General features: G+C 51.9%; 1 protein-coding gene across 36 annotated transcripts in view; it reads right to left on the reverse strand.

The window, feature by feature from the left end:
- The window catches only part of LOC135977977 (uncharacterized), a 143,872-nt gene that overhangs the window by 51,858 nt on the left and 75,998 nt on the right, over positions 1–16,016 (reverse strand). For 22 of the 36 annotated variants that reach the window (XR_010595408.1, XR_010595412.1, XR_010595403.1 and 19 more), the window contains one exon: positions 287–463. The exons of 1 other annotated variant lie outside the window; for it this stretch is intronic. Coding sequence is in view for 2 of the 35 variants with exons in the window: in XM_065579096.1 (XP_065435168.1) it covers positions 2,957–3,103 (147 nt within the window). In the remaining 33 variants the exon portion in view is untranslated. 13 more of the 36 variants (XR_010595398.1, XR_010595397.1, XR_010595395.1 and 10 more) reach the window with 8 other exon arrangements.

Genomic DNA, 16,016 nt, shown 5'->3' on the forward strand with positions numbered 1-16,016 from the left:
GTTTTGCTGACAGGGCAGGAGGTGTTGGGCAGAAAAATCACTGAGGCAGCTCCTATTGATTGGGCAGAAGGCGATGGGTCAAAAACCACGGAAGCCAACCTCAAGGACTGGGCAGGAGGTAACCCTGTAGATGATACCCTTACTGGAGAAGAGACATGGAAAGGAAAGGGGAACAGACTGCACTATTGATATTACAAAAAGTACTGGGTAGGAAACTCCTAAAGCAGCTTGCACTCACTAGACAAATACTCCTAGGGGGCAAAGGTGTGTGCAGGCTTGAGCTTACCAAGAAAAAGACGCTAAGCAGGAAACCTCAAGCAGTTTGTGCCGACTAGGAAGAAGGTGCTGAGTTCTCGTGAAAGCTCTCCTAACTTCTGAAACACACACGTGCTGAAAACTAGGAATTAGGGTAATTTCCATACGGGGAGATTACTTTGTAATCCTGATGTGTAATGAGCCACACCTAAACAAGGGGAATCTTTTAGAACCTGTGGCTGAGAGATTCCCCATCCCCCTACCCCATCAGAAGGATTGAGGTTCTGTTTCTATTAGTCACAGTAAATTCCCACAGAATGATTTCTACTTGGCTTTTTTGAGATTTGAAGTGAAATCTTACTTGGGACCTATCCCGGTCAGATGGAACATGGTGTGGCGAAGGGGCGGCTGTAAGGGGATGGCGGAGGCCGTGGAAAATTCGCCCCTTTTCTCAAAAAAGCCAAGAAATGGCCCAACCAAGCAAACGTCGCAAAGTCTGGAAATGAACAGGAGAGGTGGGGGTGACTGCCCTGTAATCAGGGTTCAGGTCGCTTTCCCTTTTCTCCTCTCTGCATCGGCCCTCTTCACGCCAAGGTCCAAAGTGAGCTCCCTCTAACTAGGGTGTGGGTCTTTCTCTGCCTTTCACAAGGTAACACTGCCATTTGGAAGATAGTTCTAGAAACCAGCCTCATGAGAGGGTTCAGGGTTTGTCCTACTAGCTGTCCCGTGCCCTCCTCACTCACGCACTCAGCCAAATCAAAGCCCGCGTCCTCTGCATCCACCTGGACCCGCCTTCTGCCGCAAGCCCTCCTGCGCTCTGAAAGAGATCGGTGCCGAAAAGTAGGAATTAGGGTAATTTCCGGCAGGGCCGAGTACCTTGCCAATGTCATCTGAATCTACCTTGTACACGTGCTCTCTACTGAGCCACACCTAACCCGCTTCACCTCTCTCTTTCTAGCAACTCAAAGGACAAAATGGACAAGACGACACAAGCACCAAAGAAACTGCAGGAAAAGGGAAGAAAAAGCCACGGCCAACGGCTGCACACACCGCACACACAGCACACACCGCACCCCTGTACCGAGGGATCGGGTTCGACACTTCTCCTCACAGGCTTAATCCCCCTTCAGGTGCCCGGTAAAAGGACCTCCCTGTAAACAAGGATCACGGTCCATTCCTTGCCAACCAAAATGCTTTATGGGTCCCTTCCACAGCTGAGGAGGAGCGAGCCCCCTTTAAAACGGGTTGAGGTCTCTGTGGGTTTGAGCTCCTTAGGACCTAGCCTTTAAAATGCCCCGGGCCGTTGACCTCTCCCTGTCAGAAGGGTGCAGGTCTCCCCTTTCTAACTCCTCTTGGGCCGTTGGCACTCGCTGGGCAACGAGACCACCCACTTCCGAGGGAACGGAGGTCTCTCCTTTACAGCGCTTTTCGCTCTGGCCCATTGAAGGCCCCTGGCTTAAGGACCACCCTGTAAGGAGGGTTTCGGTCTCCTTTGCCATGCAAATTAAGCCACAGGTCACTTTGACACGCCCGGCAAAATGACTGCCCTGTAACCAGGGTGTAAGGTCTTATACCTCTCACGCTTAAGCTAGGGGAGCCTTTCTGTGCCTGTGGCTTAGCGACTCCCCCCAACCCTCCACCACTTGTGAAGAGTTGAACTTCTGTTTCTCTTAGTCACAGTAAATTCCCACAGAATGATTTCTACTTGGCTTTTTTGAGATTTGAAGTGAAATCTTATTTGGGACCTATCCCGGTCAGATGGAACATGGTGTGGCAAAGGGGCGGCTGTAAGGGGATGGCGGAGGCCGTGGAAAATTCGCCCCTTTTCTCAAAAAAGCCAAGAAATGGCCCAACCAAGCAAACGTCACAAAGTCTGGAAATGAACAGGGGAGGTGGGGGGCTCCTTTCGGACCCTCACTTCCGTGTAATCCTTCCTCAAGTCCTTTTGCCCTGCCCAATTTACACCGCTCAACCAACCACAACTTTCCCCTTTGTTTTCTTGTGCACAAGAAAGAACACTGTCGGACTGACGAGCGTCAACTGTAGGGATTCGGACAGCTCCGTTAGTTGTGTCTGAATTCCAGGCCTTGTGTCTCTTTGGTGATAAAGAGAGGAGATTCCTCGGGCTACGTTGGAAGAGACTGAGGTGGCGGTCCTTTCTGAAATATGTTCATGTTGAGATGTTGTAGGTACATGCGGTGGTATTCAGAGCCGGCACGTGGGTGCACCTAACCCTACTAACAGGACCGCGTCACAAGTAAAAGGGGTCTTTTCTGGTAAAGGTAGGGGGCACAAAGTTGTCATTTTCTTGGTGGGGTAGGAGGTAAGTCGGGAACGATGTCGCTGAGGGACGGAGGATTGATTGGAAAGGGGACACTCAGCAGGATCCCTCCCTTACTTGTTCATTTCCAGATCTTTTCACATTCAGGACTCCCCCCACCCTCATTGTGTAACGGAGGTGTATTATATTAAAGAAAGGGTGACTGCCCTGTAATCAGGGTTCAGGTCACTTTCCCTTTTCTCCTCTCTGCATCGGCCCTCTTCACGCCAAGGTCCAAAGTGAGCTCCCTCTAACTAGGGTGTGGGTCTTTCCCTGCCTTTCACAAGGTAACACTGCCATTTGGAAGATAGTTCTAGAAACCAGCCTCTTGAGAGGGTTCAGGGTTTGCCCTACTAGCTGTCCCGTGCCCTCCTCACTCACGCACTCAGCCAAGTCAAAGCCCGCGTCCTCTGCATCCACCTGGACCCGCCTTCTGCCGCAAGCTCTCCTGCGCTCTGAAAGAGATCGGTGCCGAAAAGTAGGAATTAGGGTAATTTCCGGCAGGGCCGAGTACCTTGCCAATGTCATCTGAATCTACCTTGTACACGTGCTCTCTACTGAGCCACAGCTAACCCGCTTCACCTCTCTCTTTCTAGCAACTCAAAGGACAAAATGGACAAGAGGACACAAGCACCAAAGAAACTGCAGGAAAAGGGAAGAAAAAGCCACGGCCAACGGCTGCACACACCGCACACACAGCACACACCGCACCCCTGTACCGAGGGATCGGGTTCGACACTTCTCCTCACAGGCTTAATCCCCCTTCAGCTGCCCGGTAAAAGGACCTCCCTGTAAACAAGGATCACGGTCCATTCCTTGCCAACCAAAATGCTTTATGGGTCCCTTCCATAGCTGAGGAGGAGCGAGCCCCCTTTAAAACGGGTTGAGGTCTCTGTGGGTTTGAGCTCCTTAGGACCTAGCCTTTAAAATGCCGTTTGGGCCATTGACCTCTCCCTGTCAGAAGGGTGCAGGTCTCCCCTTTCTAACTCCTCTTGGTCCGTTGGCACTCGCTGGACAACGAGACCACCCACTTCCGAGGGAACGGAGGTCTCTCCTTTACAGCGCTTTTCGCTCTGGCCCATTGGAAGGCCCCTGGCTTAAGGACCACCCTGTAAGGAGGGTTTCGGTCTCCTTTGCCATGCAAATTAACAGGTCACTTTGACACGCCCGGCAAAATGACTGCCCTGTAACCAGGGTGTAAGGTCTTATACCTCTCACGCTTAAGCTAGGGGAGCCTTTCTGTGCCTGTGGCTTAGCGACTCCCCCCGACCCTCCACCACTTGAGAAGAGTTGAACTTCTGTTTCTCTTAGTCACAGTAAATTCCCACAGAATGATTTCTACTTGGCTTTTTTGAGATTTGAAGTGAAATCTTATTTGGGACCTATCCCGGTCAGATGGAACATGGTGTGGCGAAGGGGCGGCTGTAAGGGGATGGTGGAGGCCGTGGAAAATTCGCCCCTTTTCTCAAAAAAGCCAAGCAATGGCCCAAACAAGCAAACATCACAAAGTCTGGAAATGAACAGGGGAGGTGGGGGGCTCCTTTCGGACCCTCACTTCCGTGTAATCCTTCCTCAAGTCCTTTTGCCCTGCCCAATTTACACCGCTCAACCAACCACAACTTTCACCCTTTGTTTTCTTGTGCACAAGAAAGAACGCTGTCAGACTGACGAGCGTCAACTGTAGGGATTCGGACAGCTCCGTTAGTTGTGTCCGAATTCCTGGCCTTGTGTCTCTTTGGTGATAAAGAGAGGAGATTCCTCGGGCTACGTTGGAAGAGATTGAGGTGGCGGTCCTTTCTGAAATGTGTTCATGTTGAGATGTTGTAGGTAGATGCGGTGGTATTCAGAGCCGGCACGTGGGTGCACCTAACCCTACTAACAGGACCGCGTCACAAGTAAAAGGGGTCTTTTCTGGTAAAGGTAGGGGGCACAAAGTTGTCATTTCTTGGTGGGGTAGGAGGTAAGTCGGGAAGGGTGTCGCTGAGGGACGGAGGATTGATTGGAAAGGGGACACTCAGCAGGATCCCTCCCTTACCTGTTCATTTCCAGATCTTTTCACATTCAGGACTCCCCCACCCTCATTGTGTAAAGGAGGTGTATTATATTAAAGAAAGGGTGACTGCCCTGTAATCAGGGTTCAGGTCGCTTTCCCTTTTCTCCTCTCTGCATCGGCCCTCTTCACGCCAAGGTCCAAAGTGAGCTCCCTCTAACTAGGGTGTGGGTCTTTCCCTGCCTTTCACAAGGTAACACTGCCATTTGGAAGATAGTTCTAGAAACCAGCCTCTTGAGAGGGTTCAGGGTTTGCCCTACTAGCTGTCCCGTGCCCTCCTCACTCACGCACTCAGCCAAGTCAAAGCCCGCGTCCTCTGCATCCACCTGGACCCGCCTTCTGCCGCAAGCTCTCCTGCGCTCTGAAAGAGATCGGTGCCGAAAAGTAGGCATTAGGGTAATTTCCGGCAGGGCCTAGTACCTTGCCAATGTCATCTGAATCTACCTTGTACACGTGCTCTCTACTGAGCCACAGCTAACCCGCTTCACCTCCCTCTTTCTAGCAACTCAAAGGACAAAATGGACAAGACGACACAAGCACCAAAGAAACTGCAGGAAAAGGGAAGAAAAAGCCACGGCCAACGGCTGCACACACCGCACACACAGCACACACCGCACCCCTGTACCGAGGGATCGGGTTCGACACTTCTCCTCACAGGCTTAATCCCCCTTCAGCTGCCCGGTAAAAGGACCTCCCTGTAAACAAGGATCACGGTCCATTCCTTGCCAACCAAAATGCTTTATGGGTCCCTTCCATAGCTGAGGAGGAGCGAGCCCCCTTTAAAACGGGTTGAGGTCTCTGTGGGTTTGAGCTCCTTAGGACCTAGCCTTTAAAATGCCGTTTGGGCCATTGACCTCTCCCTGTCAGAAGGGTGCAGGTCTCCCCTTTCTAACTCCTCTTGGTCCGTTGGCACTCGCTGGACAACGAGACCACCCACTTCCGAGGGAACGGAGGTCTCTCCTTTACAGCGCTTTTCGCTCTGGCCCATTGGAAGGCCCCTGGCTTAAGGACCACCCTGTAAGGAGGGTTTCGGTCTCCTTTGCCATGCAAATTAACAGGTCACTTTGACACGCCCGGCAAAATGACTGCCCTGTAACCAGGGTGTAAGGTCTTATACCTCTCACGCTTAAGCTAGGGGAGCCTTTCTGTGCCTGTGGCTTAGCGACTCCCCCCGACCCTCCACCACTTGAGAAGAGTTGAACTTCTGTTTCTCTTAGTCACAGTAAATTCCCACAGAATGATTTCTACTTGGCTTTTTTGAGATTTGAAGTGAAATCTTATTTGGGACCTATCCCGGTCAGATGGAACATGGTGTGGCGAAGGGGCGGCTGTAAGGGGATGGTGGAGGCCGTGGAAAATTCGCCCCTTTTCTCAAAAAAGCCAAGCAATGGCCCAAACAAGCAAACATCACAAAGTCTGGAAATGAACAGGGGAGGTGGGGGGCTCCTTTCGGACCCTCACTTCCGTGTAATCCTTCCTCAAGTCCTTTTGCCCTGCCCAATTTACACCGCTCAACCAACCACAACTTTCACCCTTTGTTTTCTTGTGCACAAGAAAGAACGCTGTCAGACTGACGAGCGTCAACTGTAGGGATTCGGACAGCTCCGTTAGTTGTGTCCGAATTCCTGGCCTTGTGTCTCTTTGGTGATAAAGAGAGGAGATTCCTCGGGCTACGTTGGAAGAGATTGAGGTGGCGGTCCTTTCTGAAATGTGTTCATGTTGAGATGTTGTAGGTAGATGCGGTGGTATTCAGAGCCGGCACGTGGGTGCACCTAACCCTACTAACAGGACCGCGTCACAAGTAAAAGGGGTCTTTTCTGGTAAAGGTAGGGGGCACAAAGTTGTCATTTCTTGGTGGGGTAGGAGGTAAGTCGGGAAGGGTGTCGCTGAGGGACGGAGGATTGATTGGAAAGGGGACACTCAGCAGGATCCCTCCCTTACCTGTTCATTTCCAGATCTTTTCACATTCAGGACTCCCCCACCCTCATTGTGTAAAGGAGGTGTATTATATTAAAGAAAGGGTGACTGCCCTGTAATCAGGGTTCAGGTCGCTTTCCCTTTTCTCCTCTCTGCATCGGCCCTCTTCACGCCAAGGTCCAAAGTGAGCTCCCTCTAACTAGGGTGTGGGTCTTTCCCTGCCTTTCACAAGGTAACACTGCCATTTGGAAGATAGTTCTAGAAACCAGCCTCTTGAGAGGGTTCAGGGTTTGCCCTACTAGCTGTCCCGTGCCCTCCTCACTCACGCACTCAGCCAAGTCAAAGCCCGCGTCCTCTGCATCCACCTGGACCCGCCTTCTGCCGCAAGCTCTCCTGCGCTCTGAAAGAGATCGGTGCCGAAAAGTAGGCATTAGGGTAATTTCCGGCAGGGCCTAGTACCTTGCCAATGTCATCTGAATCTACCTTGTACACGTGCTCTCTACTGAGCCACAGCTAACCCGCTTCACCTCCCTCTTTCTAGCAACTCAAAGGACAAAATGGACAAGACGACACAAGCACCAAAGAAACTGCAGGAAAAGGGAAGAAAAAGCCATGGCCAACGGCTGCACACACAGCACACACCGCACCCCTGTACCGAGGGATTGGGTTCGACACTTCTCCTCACAGGCTTAATCCCCCTTCAGCTGCCCGGTAAAAGGACCTCCCTGTAAACAAGGATCACGGTCCATTCCTTGCCAACCAAAATGCTTTATGGGTCCCTTCCATAGCTGAGGAGGAGCGAGCCCCCTTTAAAACGGGTTGAGGTCTCTGTGGGTTTCAGCTCCTTAGGACCTAGACTTTAAAATGCCCCGGGCCGTTGACCTCTCCCTGTCAGAAGGGTGCAGGTCTCCCCTTTCTAACTCCTCTTGGGCCGTTGGCACTCGCTGGGCAACGAGACCACCCACTTCCGAGGGAACGGAGGTCTCTCCTTTACAGCGCTTTTCGCTCTGGCCCATTGGAAGGCCCCTGGCTTAAGGACCACCCTGTAAGGAGGGTTTCGGTCTCCTTTGCCATGCAAATTAACAGGTCACTTTGACACGCCCGGCAAAATGACTGCCCTGTAACCAGGGTGTAAGGTCTTATACCTCTCACGCTTAAGCTAGGGGAGCCTTTCTGTGCCTGTGGCTTAGCGACTCCCCCCGACCCTCCACCACTTGAGAAGAGTTGAACTTCTGTTTCTCTTAGTCACAGTAAATTCCTACAGAATGATTTCTACTTGGCTTTTTTGAGATTTGAAGTGAAATCTTATTTGGGACCTATCCCGGTCAGATGGAACATGGTGTGGCGAAGGGGCGGCTGTAGGGATGGCGGAGGCCGTGGAAAATTCGCCCCTTTTCTCAAAAAAGCCAAGAAATGGCCCAGCCAAGCAAACGTCACAAAGTCTGGAAATGAACAGGGGAGGTGGGGGGCTCCTTTCGGACCCTCACTTCCGTGTAATCCTTCCTCAAGTCCTTTTGCCCTGCCCAATTTACACCGCTCAACCAACCACAACTTTCACCCTTTGTTTTCTTGTGCACAAGAAAGAACACTGTCGGACTGACGAGCGTCAACTGTAGGGATTCGGACAGCTCCGTTAGTTGTGTCCGAATTCCTGGCCTTGTGTCTCTTTGGTGATAAAGAGAGGAGATTCCTCGGGCTACGTTGGAAGAGATTGAGGTGGCGGTCCTTTCTGAAATGTGTTCATGTTGAGATGTTGTAGGTAGATGCGGTGGTATTCAGAGCCGGCACGTGGGTGCACCTAACCCTACTAACAGGACTGCGTCACAAGTAAAAGGGGTCTTTTCTGGTAAAGGTAGGGGGCACAAAGTTGTCATTTTCTTGGTGGGTTAGGAGGTAAGTCGGGAAGGGTGTCGTTGAGGGACTGAGGATTGATTGGAAAGGGGACACTCAGCAGGATCCCTCCCTTACCTGTTCATTTCCAGATCTTTTCACATTCAGGACTCCCCCACCCTCATTGTGTAACGGAGGTGTATTATATTAAAGAAAGGGTGACTGCCCTGTAATCAGGGTTCAGGTCGCTTTCCCTTTTCTCCTCTCTGCATCGGCCCTCTTCACGCCAAGGTCCAAAGTGAGCTCCCTCTAACTAGGGTGTGGGTCTTTCCCTGCCTTTCACAAGGTAACACTGCCATTTGGAAGATAGTTCTAGAAACCAGCCTCTTGAGAGGGTTCAGGGTTTGCCCTACTAGCTGTCCCGTGCCCTCCTCACTCACGCACTCAGCCAAGTCAAAGCCCGCGTCCTCTGCATCCACCTGGACCCGCCTTCTGCCGCAAGCTCTCCTGCGCTCTGAAAGAGATCGGTGCCGAAAAGTAGGCATTAGGGTAATTTCCGGCAGGGCCGAGTACCTTGCCAATGTCATCTGAATCTACCTTGTACACGTGCTCTCTACTGAGCCACAGCTAACCCGCTTCACCTCTCTCTTTCTAGCAACTCAAAGGACAAAATGGACAAGACGACACAAGCACCAAAGAAACTGCAGGAAAAGGGAAGAAAAAGCCACGGCCAACGGCTGCACACACCGCACACACAGCACACACCGCACCCCTGTACCGAGGGATCGGGTTCGACACTTCTCCTCACAGGCTTAATCCCCCTTCAGCTGCCCGGTAAAAGGACCTCCCTGTAAACAAGGATCACGGTCCATTCCTTGCTAACCAAAATGCTTTATGGGTCCCTTCCATAGCTGAGGCGGAGCGAACCCCCTTTAAAAAGGGTTGAGGTCTCTGTGGGTTTGAGCTCCTTAGGACCTAGCCTTTAAAATGCCCCGGGCCGTTGACCTCTCCCTGTCAGAAGGGTGCAGGTCTCCCCTTTCTAACTCCTCTTGGGCTGTTGGCACTCGCTGGGCAACGAGACCACCCACTTCCGAGGGAACGGAGGTCTCTCCTTTACAGCGCTTTTCGCTCTGGCCCATTGGAAGGCCCCTGGCTTAAGGACCACCCTGTAAGGAGGGTTTCGGTCTCCTTTGCCATGCAAATTAAGCCACAGGTCACTTTGACACGCCCGGCAAAATGACTGCCCTGTAACCAGGGTGTAAGGTCTTATACCTCTCACGCTTAAGCTAGGGGAGCCTTTCTGTGCCTGTGGCTTAGCGACTCCCCCCGACCCTCCACCACTTGAGAAGAGTTGAACTTCTGTTTCTCTTAGTCACAGTAAATTCCCACAGAATGATTTCTACTTGGCTTTTTTGAGATTTGAAGTGAAATCTTATTTGGGACCTATCCCGGTCAGATGGAACATGGTGTGGCGAAGGGGCGGCTGTAAGGGGATGGAGGAGGCCGTGGAAAATTCGCCCCTTTTCTCAAAAAAGCTAAGAAATGGCACAACCAAGCAAACGTCACAAAGTCTGGAAATGAACAGGGGAGGTGGGGGGCTCCTTTCGGACCCTCACTTCCGTGTAATCCTTCCTCAAGTCCTTTTGCCCTGCCCAATTTACACCGCTCAACCAACCACAACTTTCCCCTTTGTTTTCTTGTGCACAAGAAAGAACGCTGTCGGACTGACGAGCGTTAACTGTAGGGATTCGGACAGCTCCGTTTGTTGTGTCCGAATTCCTGGCCTTGTGTCTCTTTGGTGATAAAGAGAGGAGTTTCCTCGGGCTACGTTGGAAGAGACTGAGGTGGCGGTCCTTTCTGAAATGTGTTCATGTTGAGATGTTGTAGGTAGATGCGGTGGTATCAGAGCCGGCAGGTGGGTGCACCTAACCCTATTAACAGGACCACGTCACAAGTAAAAGGGGTCTTTTCTGGTAAAGGTAGGGGGCACAAAGTTGTCATTTTCTTGGTGGGGTAGGAGGTAAGTCGGGAAGGGTGTCGCTGAGGGAAGGAGGATTGATTGGAAAGGGGACACTCAGCAGGATCCCTCCCTTACCTGTTCATTTCCAGATCTTTTCACATTCAGGACTCCCCCACCCTCATTGTGTAACGGAGGTGTATTATATTAAAGAAAGGGTGACTGCCCTGTAATCAGGGTTCAGGTCGCTTTCCCTTTTCTCCTCTCTGCATCGGCCCTCTTCACGCCAAGGTCCAAAGTGAGCTCCCTCTAACTAGGGTGTGGGTCTTTCCCTGCCTTTCACAAGGTAACACTGCCATTTGGAAGATAGTTCTAGAAACCAGCCTCTTGAGAGGGTTCAGGGTTTGCCCTACTAGCTGTCCCGTGCCCTCCTCACTCACGCACTCAGCCAAGTCAAAGCCCGCGTCCTCTGCATCCACCTGGACCCGCCTTCTGCCGCAAGCTCTCCTGCGCTCTGAAAGAGATCGGTGCCGAAAAGTAGGAATTAGGGTAATTTCCGGCAGGGCCGAGTACCTTGCCAATGTCATCTGAATCTACCTTGTACACGTGCTCTCTACTGAGCCACAGCTAACCCGCTTCACCTCTCTCTTTCTAGCAACTCAAAGGACAAAATGGACAAGACGACACAAGCACCAAAGAAACTGCAGGAAAAGGGAAGAAAAAGCCACGGCCAACGGCTGCACACACAGCACACACCGCACCCCTGTACCGAGGGATCGGGTTCGACACTTCTCCTCACAGGCTTAATCCCCCTTCAGCTGCCCGGTAAAAGGACCTCCCTGTAAACAAGGATCACGGTCCATTCCTTGCCAACCAAAATGCTTTATGGGTCCCTTCCATAGCTGAGGAGGAGCGAGCCCCCTTTAAAACGGGTTGAGGTCTCTGTGAGTTTCAGCTCCTTAGGACCTAGCCTTTAAAATGCCCCGGGCCGTTGACCTCTCCCTGTCAGAAGGGTGCAGGTCTCCCCTTTCTAACTCCTCTTGGGCCGTTGGCACTCGCTGGGCAACGAGACCACCCACTTCCGAGGGAACGGAGGTCTCTCCTTTACAGCGCTTTTCGCTCTGGCCCATTGGAAGGCCCCTGGCTTAAGGACCACCCTGTAAGGAGGGTTTCGGTCGCCTTTGCCATGCAAATTAAGCCACAGGTCACTTTGACACGCCCGGCAAAATGACTGCCCTGTAACCAGCGTGTAAGGTCTTATACCTCTCACGCTTAAGCTAGGGGTGCCTTTCTGTGCCTGTGGCTTAGCGACTCCCCCCGACCCTCCACCACTTGAGAAGAGTTGAACTTCTGTTTCTCTTAGTCACAGTAAATTCCCACAGAATGATTTCTACTTGGCTTTTTTGAGATTTGAAGTGAAATCTTATTTGGGACCTATCCCGGTCAGATGGAACATGGTGTGGCGAAGGGGCGGCTGTAAGGGGATGGCGGAGGCCGTGGAAAATTCGCCCCTTTTCTCAAAAAAGCCAAGAAATGGCCCAACCAAGCAAACGTCACAAAGTCTGGAAATGAACAGGGGAGGTGGGGGGCTCCTTTCGGACCCTCACTTCCGTGTAATCCTTCCTCAAGTCCTTTTGCCCTGCCCAATTTACACCGCTCAACCAACCACAACTTTCCCCTTTGTTTTCTTGTGCACAAGAAAGAACGCTGTCGGACTGACGAGCGTTAACTGTAGGGATTCGGATAGCTCCATTTGTTGTGTCCGAATTCCGGGCCTTGTGTCTCTTTGGTGATAAAGAGAGGAGATTCCTCGGGCTACGTTGGAAGAGATTGAGGTGGCGGTCCTTTCTGAAATGTGTTCATGTTGAGATGTTGTAGGTAGATGCGGTGGTATTCAGAGCTGGCACGTGGGTGCACCTAACCCTACTAACAGGACCGCGTCACAAGTAAAAGGGGTCTTTTCTGGTAAAGGTAGGGGGCACAAAGTTGTCATTTTCTTGGTGGGGTAGGAGGTAAGTCGGGAAGGGTGTCGCTGAGGGACTGAGGATTGATTGGAAAGGGGACACTCAGCAGGATCCCTCCCTTACCTGTTCATTTCCAGATCTTTTCACATTCAGGACTCCCCCCACCCTCATTGTGTAACGGAGGTGTATTATATTAAAGAAAGGGTGACTGCCCTGTAATCAGGGTTCAGGTCGCTTTCCCTTTTCTCCTCTCTGCATCGGCCCTCTTCACGCCAAGGTCCAAAGTGAGCTCCCTCTAACTAGGGTGTGGGTCTTTCCCTGCCTTTCACAAGGTAACACTGCCATTTGGAAGATAGTTCTAGAAACCAGCCTCTTGAGAGGGTTCAGGGTTTGCCCTACTAGCTGTCCCGTGCCCTCCTCACTCACGCACTCAGCCAAGTCAAAGCCCGCGTCCTCTGCATCCACCTGGACCCGCCTTCTGCCGCAAGCTCTCCTGCGCTCTGAAAGAGATCGGTGCCGAAAAGTAGGCATTAGGGTAATTTCCGGCAGGGCCTAGTACCTTGCCAATGTCATCTGAATCTACCTTGTACACGTGCTCTCTACTGAGCCACAGCTAACCCGCTTCACCTCCCTCTTTCTAGCAACTCAAAGGACAAAATGGACAAGACGACACAAGCACCAAAGAAACTGCAGGAAAAGGGAAGAAAAAGCCATGGCCAACGGCTGCACACACAGCACACACCGCACCCCTGTACCGAGGGATTGGGTTCGACACTTCTCCTCACAGGCTTAATCCCCCTTCAGCTGCCCGGTAAAAGGACCTCCCTGTAAACAAGGATCACGGTCCATTCCTTGCCAACCAAAATGCTTTATGGGTCCCTTCCATAGCTGAGGAGGAGCGAGCCCCCTTTAAAACGGGTTGAGGTCTCTGTGGGTTTCAGCTCCTTAGGACCTAGACTTTAAAATGCCCCGGGCCGTTGACCTCTCCCTGTCAGAAGGGTGCAGGTCTCCCCTTTCTAACTCCTCTTGGGCCGTTGGCACTCGCTGGGCAACGAGACCACCCACTTCCGAGGGAACGGAGGTCTCTCCTTTACAGCGCTTTTCGCTCTGGCCCATTGGAAGGCCCCTGGCTTAAGGACCACCCTGTAAGGAGGGTTTCGGTCTCCTTTGCCATGCAAATTAACAGGTCACTTTGACACGCCCGGCAAAATGACTGCCCTGTAACCAGGGTGTAAGGTCTTATACCTCTCACGCTTAAGCTAGGGGAGCCTTTCTGTGCCTGTGGCTTAGCGACTCCCCCCGACCCTCCACCACTTGAGAAGAGTTGAACTTCTGTTTCTCTTAGTCACAGTAAATTCCTACAGAATGATTTCTACTTGGCTTTTTTGAGATTTGAAGTGAAATCTTATTTGGGACCTATCCCGGTCAGATGGAACATGGTGTGGCGAAGGGGCGGCTGTAAGGGGATGGCGGAGGCCGTGGAAAATTCGCCCCTTTTCTCAAAAAAGCCAAGAAATGGCCCAGCCAAGCAAACGTCACAAAGTCTGGAAATGAACAGGGGAGGTGGGGGGCTCCTTTCGGACCCTCACTTCCGTGTAATCCTTCCTCAAGTCCTTTTGCCCTGCCCAATTTACACCGCTCAACCAACCACAACTTTCACCCTTTGTTTTCTTGTGCACAAGAAAGAACGCTGTCGGACTGACGAGCGTCAACTGTAGGGATTCGGACAGCTCCGTTAGTTGTGTCCGAATTCCTGGCCTTGTGTCTCTTTGGTGATAAAGAGAGGAGATTCCTCGGGCTACGTTGGAAGAGATTGAGGTGGCGGTCCTTTCTGAAATGTGTTCATGTTGAGATGTTGTAGGTAGATGCGGTGGTATTCAGAGCCGGCACGTGGGTGCACCTAACCCTACTAACAGGACTGCGTCACAAGTAAAAGGGGTCTTTTCTGGTAAAGGTAGGGGGCACAAAGTTGTCATTTTCTTGGTGGGTTAGGAGGTAAGTCGGGAAGGGTGTCGTTGAGGGACTGAGGATTGATTGGAAAGGGGACACTCAGCAGGATCCCTCCCTTACCTGTTCATTTCCAGATCTTTTCACATTCAGGACTCCCCCACCCTCATTGTGTAACGGAGGTGTATTATATTAAAGAAAGGGTGACTGCCCTGTAATCAGGGTTCAGGTCGCTTTCCCTTTTCTCCTCTCTGCATCGGCCCTCTTCACGCCAAGGTCCAAAGTGAGCTCCCTCTAACTAGGGTGTGGGTCTTTCCCTGCCTTTCACAAGGTAACACTGCCATTTGGAAGATAGTTCTAGAAACCAGCCTCTTGAGAGGGTTCAGGGTTTGCCCTACTAGCTGTCCCGTGCCCTCCTCACTCACGCACTCAGCCAAGTCAAAGCCCGCGTCCTCTGCATCCACCTGGACCCGCCTTCTGCCGCAAGCTCTCCTGCGCTCTGAAAGAGATCGGTGCCGAAAAGTAGGCATTAGGGTAATTTCCGGCAGGGCCGAGTACCTTGCCAATGTCATCTGAATCTACCTTGTACACGTGCTCTCTACTGAGCCACAGCTAACCCGCTTCACCTCTCTCTTTCTAGCAACTCAAAGGACAAAATGGACAAGACGACACAAGCACCAAAGAAACTGCAGGAAAAGGGAAGAAAAAGCCACGGCCAACGGCTGCACACACCGCACACACAGCACACACCGCACCCCTGTACCGAGGGATCGGGTTCGACACTTCTCCTCACAGGCTTAATCCCCCTTCAGCTGCCCGGTAAAAGGACCTCCCTGTAAACAAGGATCACGGTCCATTCCTTGCTAACCAAAATGCTTTATGGGTCCCTTCCATAGCTGAGGCGGAGCGAACCCCCTTTAAAAAGGGTTGAGGTCTCTGTGGGTTTGAGCTCCTTAGGACCTAGCCTTTAAAATGCCCCGGGCCGTTGACCTCTCCCTGTCAGAAGGGTGCAGGTCTCCCCTTTCTAACTCCTCTTGGGCTGTTGGCACTCGCTGGGCAACGAGACCACCCACTTCCGAGGGAACGGAGGTCTCTCCTTTACAGCGCTTTTCGCTCTGGCCCATTGGAAGGCCCCTGGCTTAAGGACCACCCTGTAAGGAGGGTTTCGGTCTCCTTTGCCATGCAAATTAAGCCACAGGTCACTTTGACACGCCCGGCAAAATGACTGCCCTGTAACCAGGGTGTAAGGTCTTATACCTCTCACGCTTAAGCTAGGGGAGCCTTTCTGTGCCTGTGGCTTAGCGACTCCCCCCGACCCTCCACCACTTGAGAAGAGTTGAACTTCTGTTTCTCTTAGTCACAGTAAATTCCCACAGAATGATTTCTACTTGGCTTTTTTGAGATTTGAAGTGAAATCTTATTTGGGACCTATCCCGGTCAGATGGAACATGGTGTGGCGAAGGGGCGGCTGTAAGGGGATGGAGGAGGCCGTGGAAAATTCGCCCCTTTTCTCAAAAAAGCTAAGAAATGGCACAACCAAGCAAACGTCACAAAGTCTGGAAATGAACAGGGGAGGTGGGGGGCTCCTTTCGGACCCTCACTTCCGTGTAATCCTTCCTCAAGTCCTTTTGCCCTGCCCAATTTACACCGCTCAACCAACCACAACTTTCCCCTTTGTTTTCTTGTGCACAAGAAAGAACGCTGTCGGACTGACGAGCGTTAACTGTAGGGATTCGGACAGCTCCGTTTGTTGTGTCCGAATTCCTGGCCTTGTGT

The sequence above is a fragment of the Chrysemys picta genome, unplaced genomic scaffold (genome assembly GCF_011386835.1).
Source record: "Chrysemys picta bellii isolate R12L10 unplaced genomic scaffold, ASM1138683v2 scaf90, whole genome shotgun sequence".
NCBI lineage: Eukaryota > Metazoa > Chordata > Testudines > Emydidae > Chrysemys > Chrysemys picta.